Below are 14,079 nucleotides of genomic sequence, written 5' to 3'. Positions count from 1 at the left end.
TCAGGAAGTTATAGGTAATTTGGGTATAACACAGCTAAAGTCCTCAGCGTACCACCCACAGACACAAGAGGCTTTAGAATGGTACCATCTGACCCTCAAAATGATGTTCAGGGCATCTTCTTCTTCTTCTGTTTGGCCTCCTTGTCTCGAGAGACAATGAATGGGTAAGCGCCTGGAGGTGGTCATTGGTTTGCGAAGCAGTGCCTGGAGTGGCTATAAAGTCCAATTCTAGAGTGACAGACTCTTCCACAGGCGCTGCAGATAAAATTGGTTGCCGGGGCTGTTACACAGTTGGCTCTCGCCTTGCGCTTCTGTCTTTTTACCTGCCAACTGCTAAGTCTCTTCGACTCACCACACTTTAGCCCCGCCTTTATGGCTGTCCGCCAGCTCTGGCGATCACTGGCAACTGACTCCCACAACTTTGTGATCAATGTCACAGGACTTCATGTCGCGTTTGCAGACGTCTTTAAAGCGGATACATGGACGGCTGGTGGGTCTGATACCAGTGACGAGCACACTGTACAATGTGTCCTTGGGGATCCTGCCATATTCCATGCGGCTCACATGGCCAAGCCACCTCAAGCGCTGCTTGGCTCAGTAGGGTGTATATGCTGGGGATGTTGGCCGCCTCGAGGACTTCTGTGTTGGAGATACGGTCCTGCCACCTGATGCCAAGGATTCTCTGGAGGCAGTGCAGATGGAATGAATTGAGATGTCGCTCTTGGCTGACATACGTTGTCCAGGCCTCGCTGCCGTAGAGCAAGGTACTGAGGACACAGGCTTGAAACACGCGGATTTTTGTGTTCCATGTTAGTGTGTCATTTTCCCACACTCTCTTGGCCAGTCTGGACATAGCAGTGGAAGCCATTCCCAAGCACTTGTTTAGTTCTGCATCGAGAGACAGGTTACTGGAGATAGTTGAGCCTAGGTAGGTGAACTCTTGAACTACTTCCAGAGCGTGGTCGCCGATATTGATGGATGGAGCATTTCTGATGTCCTGTCCCATGATGTTCGTTTTCTTGAGGCTGATGGTTAGGCCAAATTCATTGCAGGCAGCCGCAATCCTGTCGATGAGTCTCTGCAGACACTCTTCAGTGTGGGATGTTAATGCAGCATCGTCAGCAAAGAGAAGTTCCCTGATGAGGACTTTCTGTACTATGGTCTTCACTCTTAGACGGGCAAGGTTGAACAACCTGCCATCTGATCTTGTGTGGAGGAAAATTCCTTCTTCTGAAGACTTGAACGCATGTGAGAGCAGCAGGGAGAAGAACATCCTAAACATGTAGGTGCGAGAAGACAGCCCTGTTTCACGCCACTCAGGATAGGAAAGGGGTCTGATGAGGCACCGCTATGTCGTATTGTGCCTTTCATATTGTCATGGAATGAGGTGATGATACTTAGTAGCTTTGGTGGACATCCGGTCTATGCTAGTAGTCTGAAGAGACCACGTCTGCTGATGAGGTCAAAGACTTTGGTGAGATCAATGAAAGCAACGTAGAGAGGCATCTGTTGTTCTTGGCAATTCTCCTGTAGCTGGCGAAGGGAGAACAGCATGTCAATGGTGGATCTCTCTGCTCGAAAGCCACACTGTGCCTCAGGGTAGACACACTCAGCCAACTTCTGGAGCCTGTTTAAAGCGAATCGAGCGAAAACTTTCCCCACTATGCTGAGCAGGGAGATTCCACGGTAGTTGTTGCACTCACTGCGGTCACTCTTGTTCTTATAGAGGGTGATGATATTTGCATCGCGCATGTCCTGTGGTACTGCTCCCTCATCCCAGCACAGGCAAAGCAGTTTGTAGAGTGCTGAAAGTATAGCAAGCTTGGCACTCTTGATTATTTCAGGGGTAATGCCGTCCTTCCCAGGGGCTTTTCCACTGGCTAGAGAATCAATGGCATCACTGAGATCCGATTTTGTTGGCTGTTTGTCCAGTTCATCCATGACAGGCAGAGACTGGGCTGCATTGAGGGCGGTCTCAGTGACAACATTTTCCCTGGAGTACAGTTCTAGGTAGTGCTCCACCCAGCGATCCATTTGCTTGTGTTGGTCAGTGATTGTGTCCCCTGATTTAGACTTGAGGGGGGCAATCTTCCTGATGGTTGGCCCAAAAGCTCTCTTCATGCCATCATACCTTCCTCTGATATTTCCAGTGTTGGAGGCCAGCTGAATACGACTGCATAGGTATTGCCAGTAGTCATTTGCACAGCGCCTGGCTGTTCTTTGTGCAACGCTTCTGGCTGCTTTAAGCGCTACAGATGTTAACTCGCTGGGGGCTTTCTTGTAGTTCAACAGTGCAATGTGCTTAGCGGCTATGACAGGTTCCAGCTCTTCAAAGTGAGATTGAAACCAATCTGCCTTCTGCTTCACATGTTTTCCATAGGTGGTCATTGGTGAGTCATTGATGGCGCCTCTGATGTGGGCCCACTTGATGATCAGGGCATATTGTCATGGATATCCCCATGATTGGGATAAAGGGTTGGAATTTCCTTTGTTTGCCACTAGGGATTCATCTAAAGAGTCTACCAGTTTTAGTCCTTTTGAATTAGTTTATGGACATGAGGTAAGAGGTCCTCTAAAACTAAGCAAAGAAAAGTTTTTAGAACAGAGAGACGAATCCTCTGTGTTAGATTATGGATCCGTGTTCTGGGAGCAGCTCACGAGAGCCTGCAAAGTGGCTCAGGAACACCTGAAAGCTTCCCAAACAACCATGAAGAAATGGACAGACAAGCATGCCAAGATCCGAACATGTCAATCAGGGGATGAGGTGTTAGTATTACTGCCTTTACAGGGTGAACCACTGAAAGCACAGTTCAGTGGTCCATATAAATTGGTCAAAAGAATTGGTGAAGTAAATTATTTGATTGGCACCCCAGATTTCTGGAAAAAGAATTGGTTGCAACACATCAATATGTTGATAAAATATCATTGCCGGGAGGAGGATAAGCAAGCACAGGTATGTCAGGTAGTAAGGACAGGGAAGGATGAAAGGGATAGTGAGAATGAGGCAGATGGAGGCCTAGACAATTCTCATATTGAACCTCCTACTATCCATTTAGCTGATACTGAATTGTTCGAGAGATTATACACTATGCTTTCATATTTAGATGCAGAACAATGAGAAGACCTAACAAGGATACTCACAGCATTTAAATGAGTCTGTAGGGACAAACCAGGATGTACAACCTTAGCCACACATGATGTGGATGTAGGGGAATCCTTTCCTACAAAACTGCATCCTTATTGCTTAAGTCCAAAGAAACAGGCCCAGGTGAAAGCAAACATCCAATACATGTTGGAAAACTACCTAATTGAACCCAGTCAAAGCAGCTGGAGTTCCCCAGTCATGTTTTTGCCTAAACCTGATGGTTCAACTAGATTCTGCATAGACTACAGAAAGGTTAATGCAGTAACAAAGGCAGACTCCTACCCAATTCCTCGCTTGGAAGACTGTATTGAGAGTGGGCAGTGCCACGTTTCTTACAAAAATATATTAGTTAAAGGGATACTGGCAGGTTCTTTTAACACCCTGAGCTAAAGAAATATCGGCTTTTGTCACACCAAATGGTCTCTTCCAATGCCGAGTGATGCCATTCGGGCTAAAAAATGCCCCAGCCACTTTTCAGAGACTAATGAACCAAGTGGTAGCCAGTGTCCCTAACTGTGTGGTTTACCTTGATGATGTGCTGGTATACAGTGACACTTGGAAGGATCACTTGAAACAACTAGAAGCTCTGTTTAGAAAATTAAAACCGGCTGATTTAGTGTATTTGCAAAAGCGAGAATAACCTACCTCGGGCATATAGTAAGGCAAGGACACCAGTTTCCAAGAACAGTGAAAATACAAGCATTTGTGGAGTTCCTTACCCCTGAATCTAAGCGAGAAGTCATGAGGTGTTTGGGGATGTGTGGTTTCTACCAAAATTTTGTACCAAATTTTAGTACCATAGCTGCTCCACTGACAGATTTGCTTCAGAGAAAGAAAACCAAGATAGTGTGGTCAGGACAGTACCCAAGCATCTTTTGAGAGGCTGAAATCCATTTTGATTAATGAACTAGTGTTGGCTGCCCCAAGTTTCACTGAGCCCTTCAAGTAGCAATTGATGCTAGTGACCTGGCGGTCGGTGCAGTCCTGTTACATAATAATGAACTGGGCATAGAAATGTCAGTGAGATACGTTTTCAAAAAGCTAAATTGACATCAAAAGAGGTACTCAGCAGTGGAAAAAGAAACCCTGGGCTTACTATCATCTCATTTTGAACTCTATGTCCTCCATGACTACAGAGCGACACTAGTAGTAACTGATCATAACCCCCTATCCTTTGTGGAAAAATTCAAAAACCAGAATGACAGACTATTTCGATGGAGTTTACTGTTGCAACTTTATCACTTAAAGGTTACCCACATTGTGAGGAAAAATAATGTAATTGCTGATGCTTTGTCTAGAATTTAACATTGCTTTGAGTTATCTGAGTGCAAAGATGGTACAAAGCAGAACTGTAGTAGTTACAGGTAAAGAGTAAATGAGAATAAGTGTGTAAATGTGTTTTAATATTTTTCACCTCCTGCTTTTTTCCCACACTTCGTAATAAGACACATTTAAAAATAACATTTCATTCCTCCAAGGATGGAGGTGTTATGAAAGTGCTTCTATTTTTAATTTTGTTTTTGAGGACTTGTATCTTAGAATTATGGACATAGATTCATTTGGGAAAATGAAAAGATTCCAAGGATGTGTTTTTTTTTACAAGAGTCACTGACAGGTCTTGTTTGAAAACAAACCTTTACTGGATATCACATGCTTTAAGCTCATTAAACAACAGAAACCTTGGTGACTTGCGGGAGATGTTTACCGAGAAGTGACACATCAAGATTTATGGTGGTCAGGAGGTTTCGCTTTTGGGATATTGTTTTGGTTCAGTTGGGGTGTGGACTGTGTTGAAAGCAGTTGGGTTTATAGCCTGTTGAAAAACACCCAGCTTCTTTCTCTCTACCCCTTTGGAAAAACTTTGTGAATCAAAGGTGTGAGAGCTAAAACCTCTGATGCCACATTTCTCCTGAGATGCTCCTGGAAGGCCTGCCAGATTAATTCTTGATGCCACCTGAAAAGAATTGCTCCAGAAAAGATCCCTGTGACGTGTATTCAGACGCCAGACTGTATGCTATCTTTGGGACACAACATATCTCATCCTTTTTCTTTCGGAATTAACAAGTATTTGGCCAAAGTTTTTTTTCTCTTTTTTTTGGAAAAGATCACTGCAGAGAGAATTTCTTTTTTTTTGTATTTAACCAATGTGTGTATGAGTGTGTGTGCATTGCATATTTCAAAAGGAACCTTTCATATTTTAATCTGTATATTAATGCTTTGCTTCTTTACTGGATAAGTCTTGTTTTATAATAAACTGTTTTTTTTTGTTATTAAACAAACCAGTTTGGTGTATTTCATTCTGGGATAGAAAGTAGAGTATATGCAGCTGCATGTTAGCTTTCAGTGTCATATGAAAAAGGACATCCAGGTCCCTTTGGACAGCATCACTTCCCAAACTCTCACCATTTAAGAGATAATCTGCATTTCTATTTTTCCTACCAAAGTGGATCTCTTCGCATTTGAAGAAAAAAGATGAGACATGTTATGTCCAAAAACCAGCATACAGTCTAGCATCTGAATACATTTAGACGGGTCACTAGGATCTTTTCTTGAGCAGTTCCTTTCAGGCAGCATCGAGAATTAATCTGGCAGGTCTTCCAGGAGTGTCTTAGGAGAAATGTGGCATCAGGGGTTTTAGCTCTTACACCCTGGATTCGTAGGGTTTTTCCATTTTCACATTTATCTACATTATAGTCCATTCTAATGCGAGTGGTAATGACCTGGAACCTGCTGCCCATGAGGATGGTTTATTCGGATTCTGACTGGATTGATCCACGAGAGCTGGCATGGACTCAATGGGCCAAATGACCTCCTTCTATGCTGTAAATAACTCTAGGACTCTATATGATTGACTATTATCAGTAACTGGGTAAACATTTAAATGTATGTTGTGACCTGTGGAGAAGTGGAACTAGAAAAGACAGAGCACTCCTCCTGCCTCAGTCGTAACATTGCACAAATTATTCTGTACTGGGGCACCGTAGAGTAGCAAAATGCAGGTTCGTGGTTACAGTTCTCTCCATGATGAATTCCTGATTTCCACCAGGCTGATGCCAGCGTGGAGTGGGGAGGGAGGGCAGAAAAAAAGTGAGGATGGAATCCTTTGCCATCAATATAGCCAACCTATACTGTTTGTATGGCTGTAGCCTTATTGGGGCCTTGAGGATAGGTTTGCTGAGATATGATACAGTGGGGATAATTTTACCCCTCATCGCTTGATATGGTTCTATGGCAGAGTGGACCACCCACTCATTGTATAACCCATCCGATCTTCAACCTCTCAGGCTGTGAAGGTGAAAATGACCCCATTAAAATTGAGCGTAAGCTGGGGCCAAAAAAATGATTTGAATCAGCCCTCTAGTCATCCTGATCATGTTATTTTGGAATGTTCCAGAATGTCTGCAAACAATTCCACCAGAAGATTGATGGTGTTGATGCAGAGCGCTATGACTTTGAAGTTAAAGTGTCCAAGAATGCCAAAGAGGTGAATCATTTAGATCTCTTTTCATTAAAGAAAACTGGAGCTGTAAATTCTCAAGGATCAGATTGGAGAGTATGGTTGACAATATCTTTTATTATATTTAGATTGAAAGCTTAAACCAGAAGGTCTTAGATCTCAAAGGCAAATTCAAACGTCCCAATCTACGTCGAGTCAGAGTATCTGCTGATGCAATGCTGGGTGCTCTAGCGGAAACCACTTGCAAAACTTCCATGGATTTGAGATCGAACCTAAAATCAGTGAGAAAGGAAGAGGAAAAGGTATGTGTCGGCTTTAGTTGTATTCGTATTAGGCGTTTTAGGGCATTCTGGAGACTTTCTCTAACAACTCTATTATTTGCTGTTGCTATATACACTCTATACAAGCCACCTAAGCTAGCATTCTTTGTGCTGTTATACCTTCTTCTTCTAATGTGGCTGTTAAATGATCACTCGTACAGTGGGAAGGGTCTCTTTCACTGTCTTTAGTATTAACCCTTTATACCCCTGTACTACTATAGTATGGAGCTGTTAAAAAATAACATACTGCTGTTAATTATCAATAGCTTTGATTTCTTATACTTAGTTATGGATATTTCATTTCAGATTGTTTTGGACATTCAATTTCACTTCATATTAAGATTAAATTATTATCTCCAATTATAGCTGCTGTATTATAACAATATTGCTCTGGTTCTATTGCCATCATTTTCTGGTGAAACCGCTGTACTGTATATTCTATTCTACATATTTTGTCTACAGGTCAATATCATGGAAAAAGTGTGCACCAAAACTACCTGCACTGAAAGGTAGAAAGAAAACATATGAGCATCTGGTGCCAGTAGACTCTGTGTCCTCCCTCTCTCTCTACATCTGTGTTTTCCTTCTTTACTCTTTTTAGTTTAGTTTAGTTTAGAGTTTAGTTTAGAGATACAGCACTGAAACAGGCCCTTCGGCCCACCGAGTCTGTGCCGACCATCAACCACCCATTTATACTAATCCTACACTAATCCCATATTCCTACCACATCCCCACCTGTCCCTATATTTACCTACCACCTACCTATACTAGGGGCAATTTATAATGGCCAATTTACCTACCAACCTGCAAGTCTTTTGGCTGTGGGAGGAAACCGGAGCACCCGGAGAAAACCCACGCAGACACAGGGAGAACTTGCAAACTCCACACAGGCAGTACCCAGAATTGAACCCGGGTCGCTGCAGCTGTGAGGCTGCGGTGCTAACCACTGTGCCGCCCTTTATCATTCTCTTTGCTCTATATGGAGTAGAACACAAGAGGACAAGAACACAAGAAATAGCAGCAGGAGTGGACCATATGGCCCATCGAACCTGCTCCGCCATTCATTACGATTGTGGCTGATCTTAGGCTTCAACTCCACTTTTCCGCCCACTTGCCATATCCCTTGATTCCCTGAGAGACCAAAAATCTGTCTATCCCAACCTTAAATGTATTCAACGATGGATAATTCACAACCCTCTGGGGTAGAGAATTCTAAAGATTCACAACCCTTTGAGTGAAGTAATTTCTCCTCATCTCAGTCTGAAATGATCGGCCCCTTATTCTGAGACTGTGCCCCTGTGTTTTAGATTCCCTGACCAGCGGATACAATCTCTCAGTGTCTACCCTATCCAGGCCCTTCAGGATCTTGTATGTTTCAATGAGATTGTCTCTCATTCCTCTCAACACCAGAGAATATAGGTCCAATTTACTCAGCCTGTCATGATTGGCTAACCCTCTCATCCCAGGGACCAATTTAGTGAACCTTCGCTGCACCGCCTCCAATACAAGTATCCTTCCTTAAATGTGGAGACCGAAACTGCACAGTACTCCACATGTGGTCTCACCAAAACCTTGTACAATTGTAGCAAGACTTCTTTATTCCTGTATTCCAATCCCCTTGCAGTAAAAATTTTCCTCAATTGGAATTCAGGCAACATAGCTGATAATCCCAGCAGGAGGCCCTGTCCATTCTGAGGGCTGGGCCTCATAAGCATCGGGTTGGAGGGATACAGGCAGAATCTGAGCACCCCGGGGCAGCCTGTAGGCTGGATCTGTACTGCTGCAGTATCAGACATCTGACCATACCCAGGCCAGAAGATGGTAAGCCCATGGTTTTATTGGGTGTTGGGGTCGCCAATCTCGGATGAGCATCCAAGCCTAAGCAGCAGCAGCCCCTCAAGGAGGGCCTCAAACCTGAGAACCTGCTGGGTGACTGCCAGGGTTTACCAGGCAGTCTCCCCACACTGCGGCGGACACTCCTGACATATGCAAAATACCGCCAATGGGCAGCCAAATGCTGAGGTCCCTGTCACTGGCAATATGCCATAGTGGCAGGAAAACATTGGGCTCTCCTCCCGACCCCTCCTTCCATCATATTGTCAGCCCTCCAGCCCATCTCCAAAGGGCTAGGAAAATTCAGCCCTACATTTCAGCCCTCCCACTATTGAATCTCTTAATACCTGACCAGATATAGAGGCAGAAATGGAGAGTGAGGATAAATGCAGATCAGGGTGTGTGTAACAATGGCATAATATCCATCCAAATTATACCCATCTTATTGTCATCCATTAAGATGTTGCCATTTACATCTAACGTTCTCATATTCCTTTCACAGGAATTGTGCTTTGCAACCCAATATTTTAAAATAATCACATTTCATCCAAGTAAGCAATGTAACTTTCATAGGCGGCACAGTGGTTAGCACCGCAGCCTCACAGCTCCAGGGACCTGGGTTCAATTCTGGGTACTGCCTGTGCAAAGTTTGCAAGTTCTCCCTGTGTCTGCGTGGGTTTTCGCCGGGTGCTCTGGTTTCCTCCCACATCCAAAGACTTGCAGGTGATAGGTAAATTGGCTGTTGTAAATTGCCCCTAGTGTAGGGAGGTGATAGGGAATATGGGATTACTGTAGGGTTAGTATAAATGGGTGGTTGTTGGTCAGCACAGACTCGGTGGGCCGAAGGGCCTGTTTCAGTGCTGTATCTCTAAATAAAAAATAAATAAATTACAAATTAGTAACTCCAGGATATTTATTTGACCATACATTTCATATGACTCATTCTTCACTAATATCACTCCATGGAATGACATTTCCATGCACCCAGTGTGTTAGGAAATATCAGGTTTCATAAGCATTTAATAATCTTTGTTTATACTTATCTTCATAATTTTCAGTTCACAGATGGAACTCTATAACAGAACTGAAAAATGTGCATAAGGGAGTAACTTATACTTAAGATGTTGTAGCAAATGGCACATTTGGCAATCCTTGTCTACTTTCTGATGCTCCAGAAAGTTACGTATACACATTACACAATAAGTGCATGAAGCTCAAGAAATCATGCTTCATCTGATTATGAAATTTAATTTAATATATATTCAATTCTGTTCAAAGGAACACAAATCAGTTGAAGTCCATGACTGGCGTAAGAATGTGGAAGCAATGTCTGGGATGGAAGGAAGAAAGAAGAAATTTGATACTGGTTCTGCTCCTCAGTAACAGGTATGTATCCATGAAGTGACCAATAAATTTATTTTCAGTCCCCACACAGTAAATATATTTTCCTTCAGTTTGGAACAAAAGCAGCAACTTTTGAAAATATGCAGCAGGTATTTAAAGAGAACTGGCAAGTTAATGCTTTAAGGTGCCAGTTACTGACCTTAGGGAGTTCACCCTCGAAAAGCAGCATACCATAGATATGCTGGAGAGGTGAGACTGGTGGGACAGTGCAGGCTGAAGGTTAGAAGGGGGGGCACACCCAGACAGTTGCTATGGCATGGCTATGACATGATAAACAGCTAGAAGCTTACATACCCTTTTCTAGCTCCCTAATTCTAAAGGGTTCATACTCACCCATTGCTAGCTTAGATCTGCCTTTCATGCAGAATAATCAAAGTGACAGGGGAAGATGATAATAATGGCAAGGGCAGTCTCACCCAGCTGGACGATAGAGGAGAGGTGTTGGAGGAGGATGGCCTGGTCAATTGTGTCGAAGGCTACAGGTAGGTTGAGAAGGATGAGGAAAGATAGTTTACCACAGTCACATAGAATGTCATTTGTGACTTTGATAAGGGCTGTTTCAGCACTGTGGCGGGGGCAGAAACTTGATTGGAGAAATTCAAACATGGAATTGTGGGAAAGATGGATATGGATTTGGGAGGTAATAATACTCAAGGACTTTGGAGAGGAAAGAGAGCTTGGAGATGGGACGGTAGTTTGCAAGGACAGAGGGGTCAATGGTGGATTTTGTGAGGAAAGGGGTGATGGATTTATATTTCCATAGTGCCTTTCACATACTTCAGAACTTCCCAAAGTGACTTACAACCATTGAAGTATTTTTGAAGTGTAGACATTGTTGTAGTATAAGAGATATATCTATGTAGATACTCTGAGCTCAGTCTCCAAAGATGCTCAGAAACTGACAGGTGTGACTTTGAAGTCAGTTACCTTCATTTGTTGTAACATCATGGAAGATTTTCTTCATTGCGGTTGCCGATGAAGCTTATGGCAGCTGTACTGGAATCTGCAAAAGCCACCCACCTGAGAAACAGCCAGTGATCAGATGGTGACTCTAACTCCATGGAACCAGAGACTGCTGCCCTGTGGCCTTGTGAGACAAATTAAACAGCATTCTTTGCACTGGTTTTCAACGACTGGGATCTGGCATGCAGGCTGCTGCCTCAAAGGCCTTTCAGGATCTGATAGTTGCCCTTACACCAGCTGCTGATTGGTGAACACAGATTCAGTAGATTTAGTAGAATGGTGATGAGGCATAAAGCTGCTGTGTCTCAGGACAGCAAAGCAGGTCAAGCATCCAGTTCTTTCCCCTCAGCACACCATGCAAGTGGCAAATAGGAAATTACAACAGGCTACTCAGGCAAACACTCCAGAGGTTTAGACAACAGTGGCTTCCTCCCAGAAACAAGCTGTCATGAAAGGAGGGCCGCCTCAATCCATAACCCTTTAGTAGCAAAGGAGCATCCTCTTATGCTTTATGGTGGAATTTATTCAGTTTGTTATCATTGTGTTCCATTAATGTATATTTGTTCAATAGGAAACTGGAAACAATGAGTTCATAAGGGAGTTATTAGGTGGCCTCAATTCCTTTAAAGAAGTAATAGTGGGGTACATTTCAGGATTCACCACCTGGGAGTAATCTATGGGGAGTGGATTGCAGGTTTGCTTTTTCATTGCCTTGATTGAGTTTGGGCCTCTATTATCCCTAATTCAGCCAGTGTAGAAGTAATAGTACACCTATTCAAAAGCATTAGCTAAAATGTAGTCTTCTAAAATGGCTAAATTCTACAAAACAATTGTCGCTTACTGAAAACTGTAGTGAAATGAATTGCACTAGATGGCAAAAGCTTTGCATTCTGCCACTGGCTTTTCATCAGGTCCTACACTAATCTAAAAATATCTTTATACACTCGCAGCGACTGTTTCTATATATGGATCACAGCTGTGAAAAGAGCAACTGGTTATTTCTTGAACCTGCAACGGCGCCAATCTTTGCTGGCAAACAGTAATGGTTTCTTAATGTTTATTCCACCAGATCTGCTGACGAGAGCTTGGAAATCATTCAGTTGTCATTCATAATTTATCATAATAAATCTCAAAGAAAGTCCACTTTTTTAATTAAAGATAATTTTGGAAAGTGGAGGTTACGTGCTTCGTAAAAGGAAAGTTTAGCTGAAAGACAGTGGTCCAACTGAGAAGAGGAACCTCATTTACAAGGCTGAATGGTATGTTCAATAGGAACAGTTGTTGGATGAGTCTGCTGTATATGTATTTATGAAAACGGTGAAGATGGAAAACAGATGGTATTAACTCCCTCAACACAAAGAACTTCTCAACTTTCAAAATAAGTACCTATTTTCCTTTCATAGAAATGAACTTAAGTAGCTTTTCAGTGAGAATTATACTAATATAAAGTTGGAGAAGTATATAGAACCAAAGGATACTACTTAATTCACAGCTTTTAAAAAAAATGATAGCATCCTGGTAATATTTTGAAATTTATTGAGAGTGCCACTCAGATTGCAAAGGGCAAAAATGATATGAAGTAAACAATTGAGTTGGTCTCTTGAAAGAAGTTCAAATGTTTGTAAAATATTGCAATGGCTCCCAGTTTGCACTTAGTTTACAATCTATATATTAGTGATATTTTAGTTTAACAATTAAGAAATCAACTGTAAAAGATTAATGTTATTGTTAGATTGGCATGATCTCAACAATGGCAACTGTCTAATATTTATTTTTAAAATACACAATTGTTCAGTTCCAATAAAGGTGTAAATATAATGGATACGATCATCGTGACTTTTTTTTTAAGAAAAATCTTTATTAAATGAATGCTATAGGTATACATTGAATTGACTCATTGCACATTTTGTGGTTTGCAAGTACCTGTAATTATGTGTTAAGTTGAATTATGGACGTAAGTCTGTATACTGAGAGGTCATTATGTAGTTAAGGATGACATAAGGTGAGCAGAAGATTATCTTGTAAGCAAGAACTATCTTTCTTTGTGGCATGGCAGCTATTGGTTATAAAGTGTATGGATCACAGGCAGAGTCAGGAAAGTTATCACCTCTCCTCCTCCAACATATCTATAAAGCAACAGTAAAATATGTCAGAGAAATTCATGATCAAACTATATAGACCTAGAAATTGGTCCTATTTAGGAATCAATCCCCATGGGACAGGTAGGCCCAAGGCCCACCTGATATTGGGCATTGGACCTCATTTACATCAGACTGGCAAGCTGACTGGGGATGCTGAGCAGGCATCTGCAGCTTGTCAGTGAAGGCCATTTGAATTTCTGGCAGCTGCTGGAAACACAAGTAGGTCTTGCATGGGGGTCGGGGGGGGGGGGGGCATGACTGGGATAGGGGTGACCTGGAGAAGGGGCGACGAGGAAGGTGGGGGAGAGGTGACTGGGAAAGAGGGGAGGCACTTCAGAGAGGAGATGACCAGGAGGGCGAGGGAGAGGGGATGACTGCAAGAGGAAGGGGGAGATTGGGAGAGGGGGGGAGCAGTGGCAACAGGGAGAGGGAGGGGGCAATTGGGGCGAGGTTAAGTTAGTGATCGGGAAAGGGAGTGATGAGCATGGTTGGAAGGGGAGTTGAGGCAGCGGTTGGGAGGGGTGACAAACAGTGGCTGGCAGTGGCCTGTGGTTTTAATGTGTACTGCTGCACACTGGCTCCTTATTCAACTGAGTATATTTTTAAACTTACCTTTAAGGACTGTTGGTTAGACTACATTCCTGCTATTCCCGAATTAAGCCAACTGGTGAGAACTGCGTTCAGGGCAAACAAATTTAATAAAGGCCTTTTATTTGCATGTGCACACACCCAAAAGCCTGTTTCGGGTGCAGGCCCTGGAGATCTCTTTTGATGCCTACATGAATATGGCAGGCGGTGCACTTCTGGTGAGGACGT

General features: G+C 42.9%; 1 protein-coding gene across 1 annotated transcript in view; it reads left to right on the top strand.

Moving 5' to 3' along the window:
- LOC137384923 (troponin I, slow skeletal muscle-like) overlaps window positions 1–10,138 on the top strand; it is a 39,872-nt gene extending 29,734 nt beyond the window's left edge. The window contains exons 4-6 of the mRNA XM_068059632.1: window positions 6,540–6,629; window positions 6,731–6,904; window positions 10,034–10,138. Coding sequence (XP_067915733.1) covers window positions 6,540–6,629; window positions 6,731–6,904; window positions 10,034–10,138 — 369 coding nt within the window. The remainder of the gene's footprint in view (window positions 1–6,539; window positions 6,630–6,730; window positions 6,905–10,033) is intronic.
- Window positions 10,139–14,079: the final 3,941 nt, after the last annotated feature.

Source organism: Heterodontus francisci, chromosome 27 (genome assembly GCF_036365525.1).
Source record: "Heterodontus francisci isolate sHetFra1 chromosome 27, sHetFra1.hap1, whole genome shotgun sequence".
Taxonomy (NCBI): Eukaryota; Metazoa; Chordata; class Chondrichthyes; order Heterodontiformes; family Heterodontidae; genus Heterodontus; species Heterodontus francisci.
The sequence above is the reverse complement of the archived record's forward strand: the minus strand, read 5'-3'. Positions and strand labels throughout refer to the sequence as shown.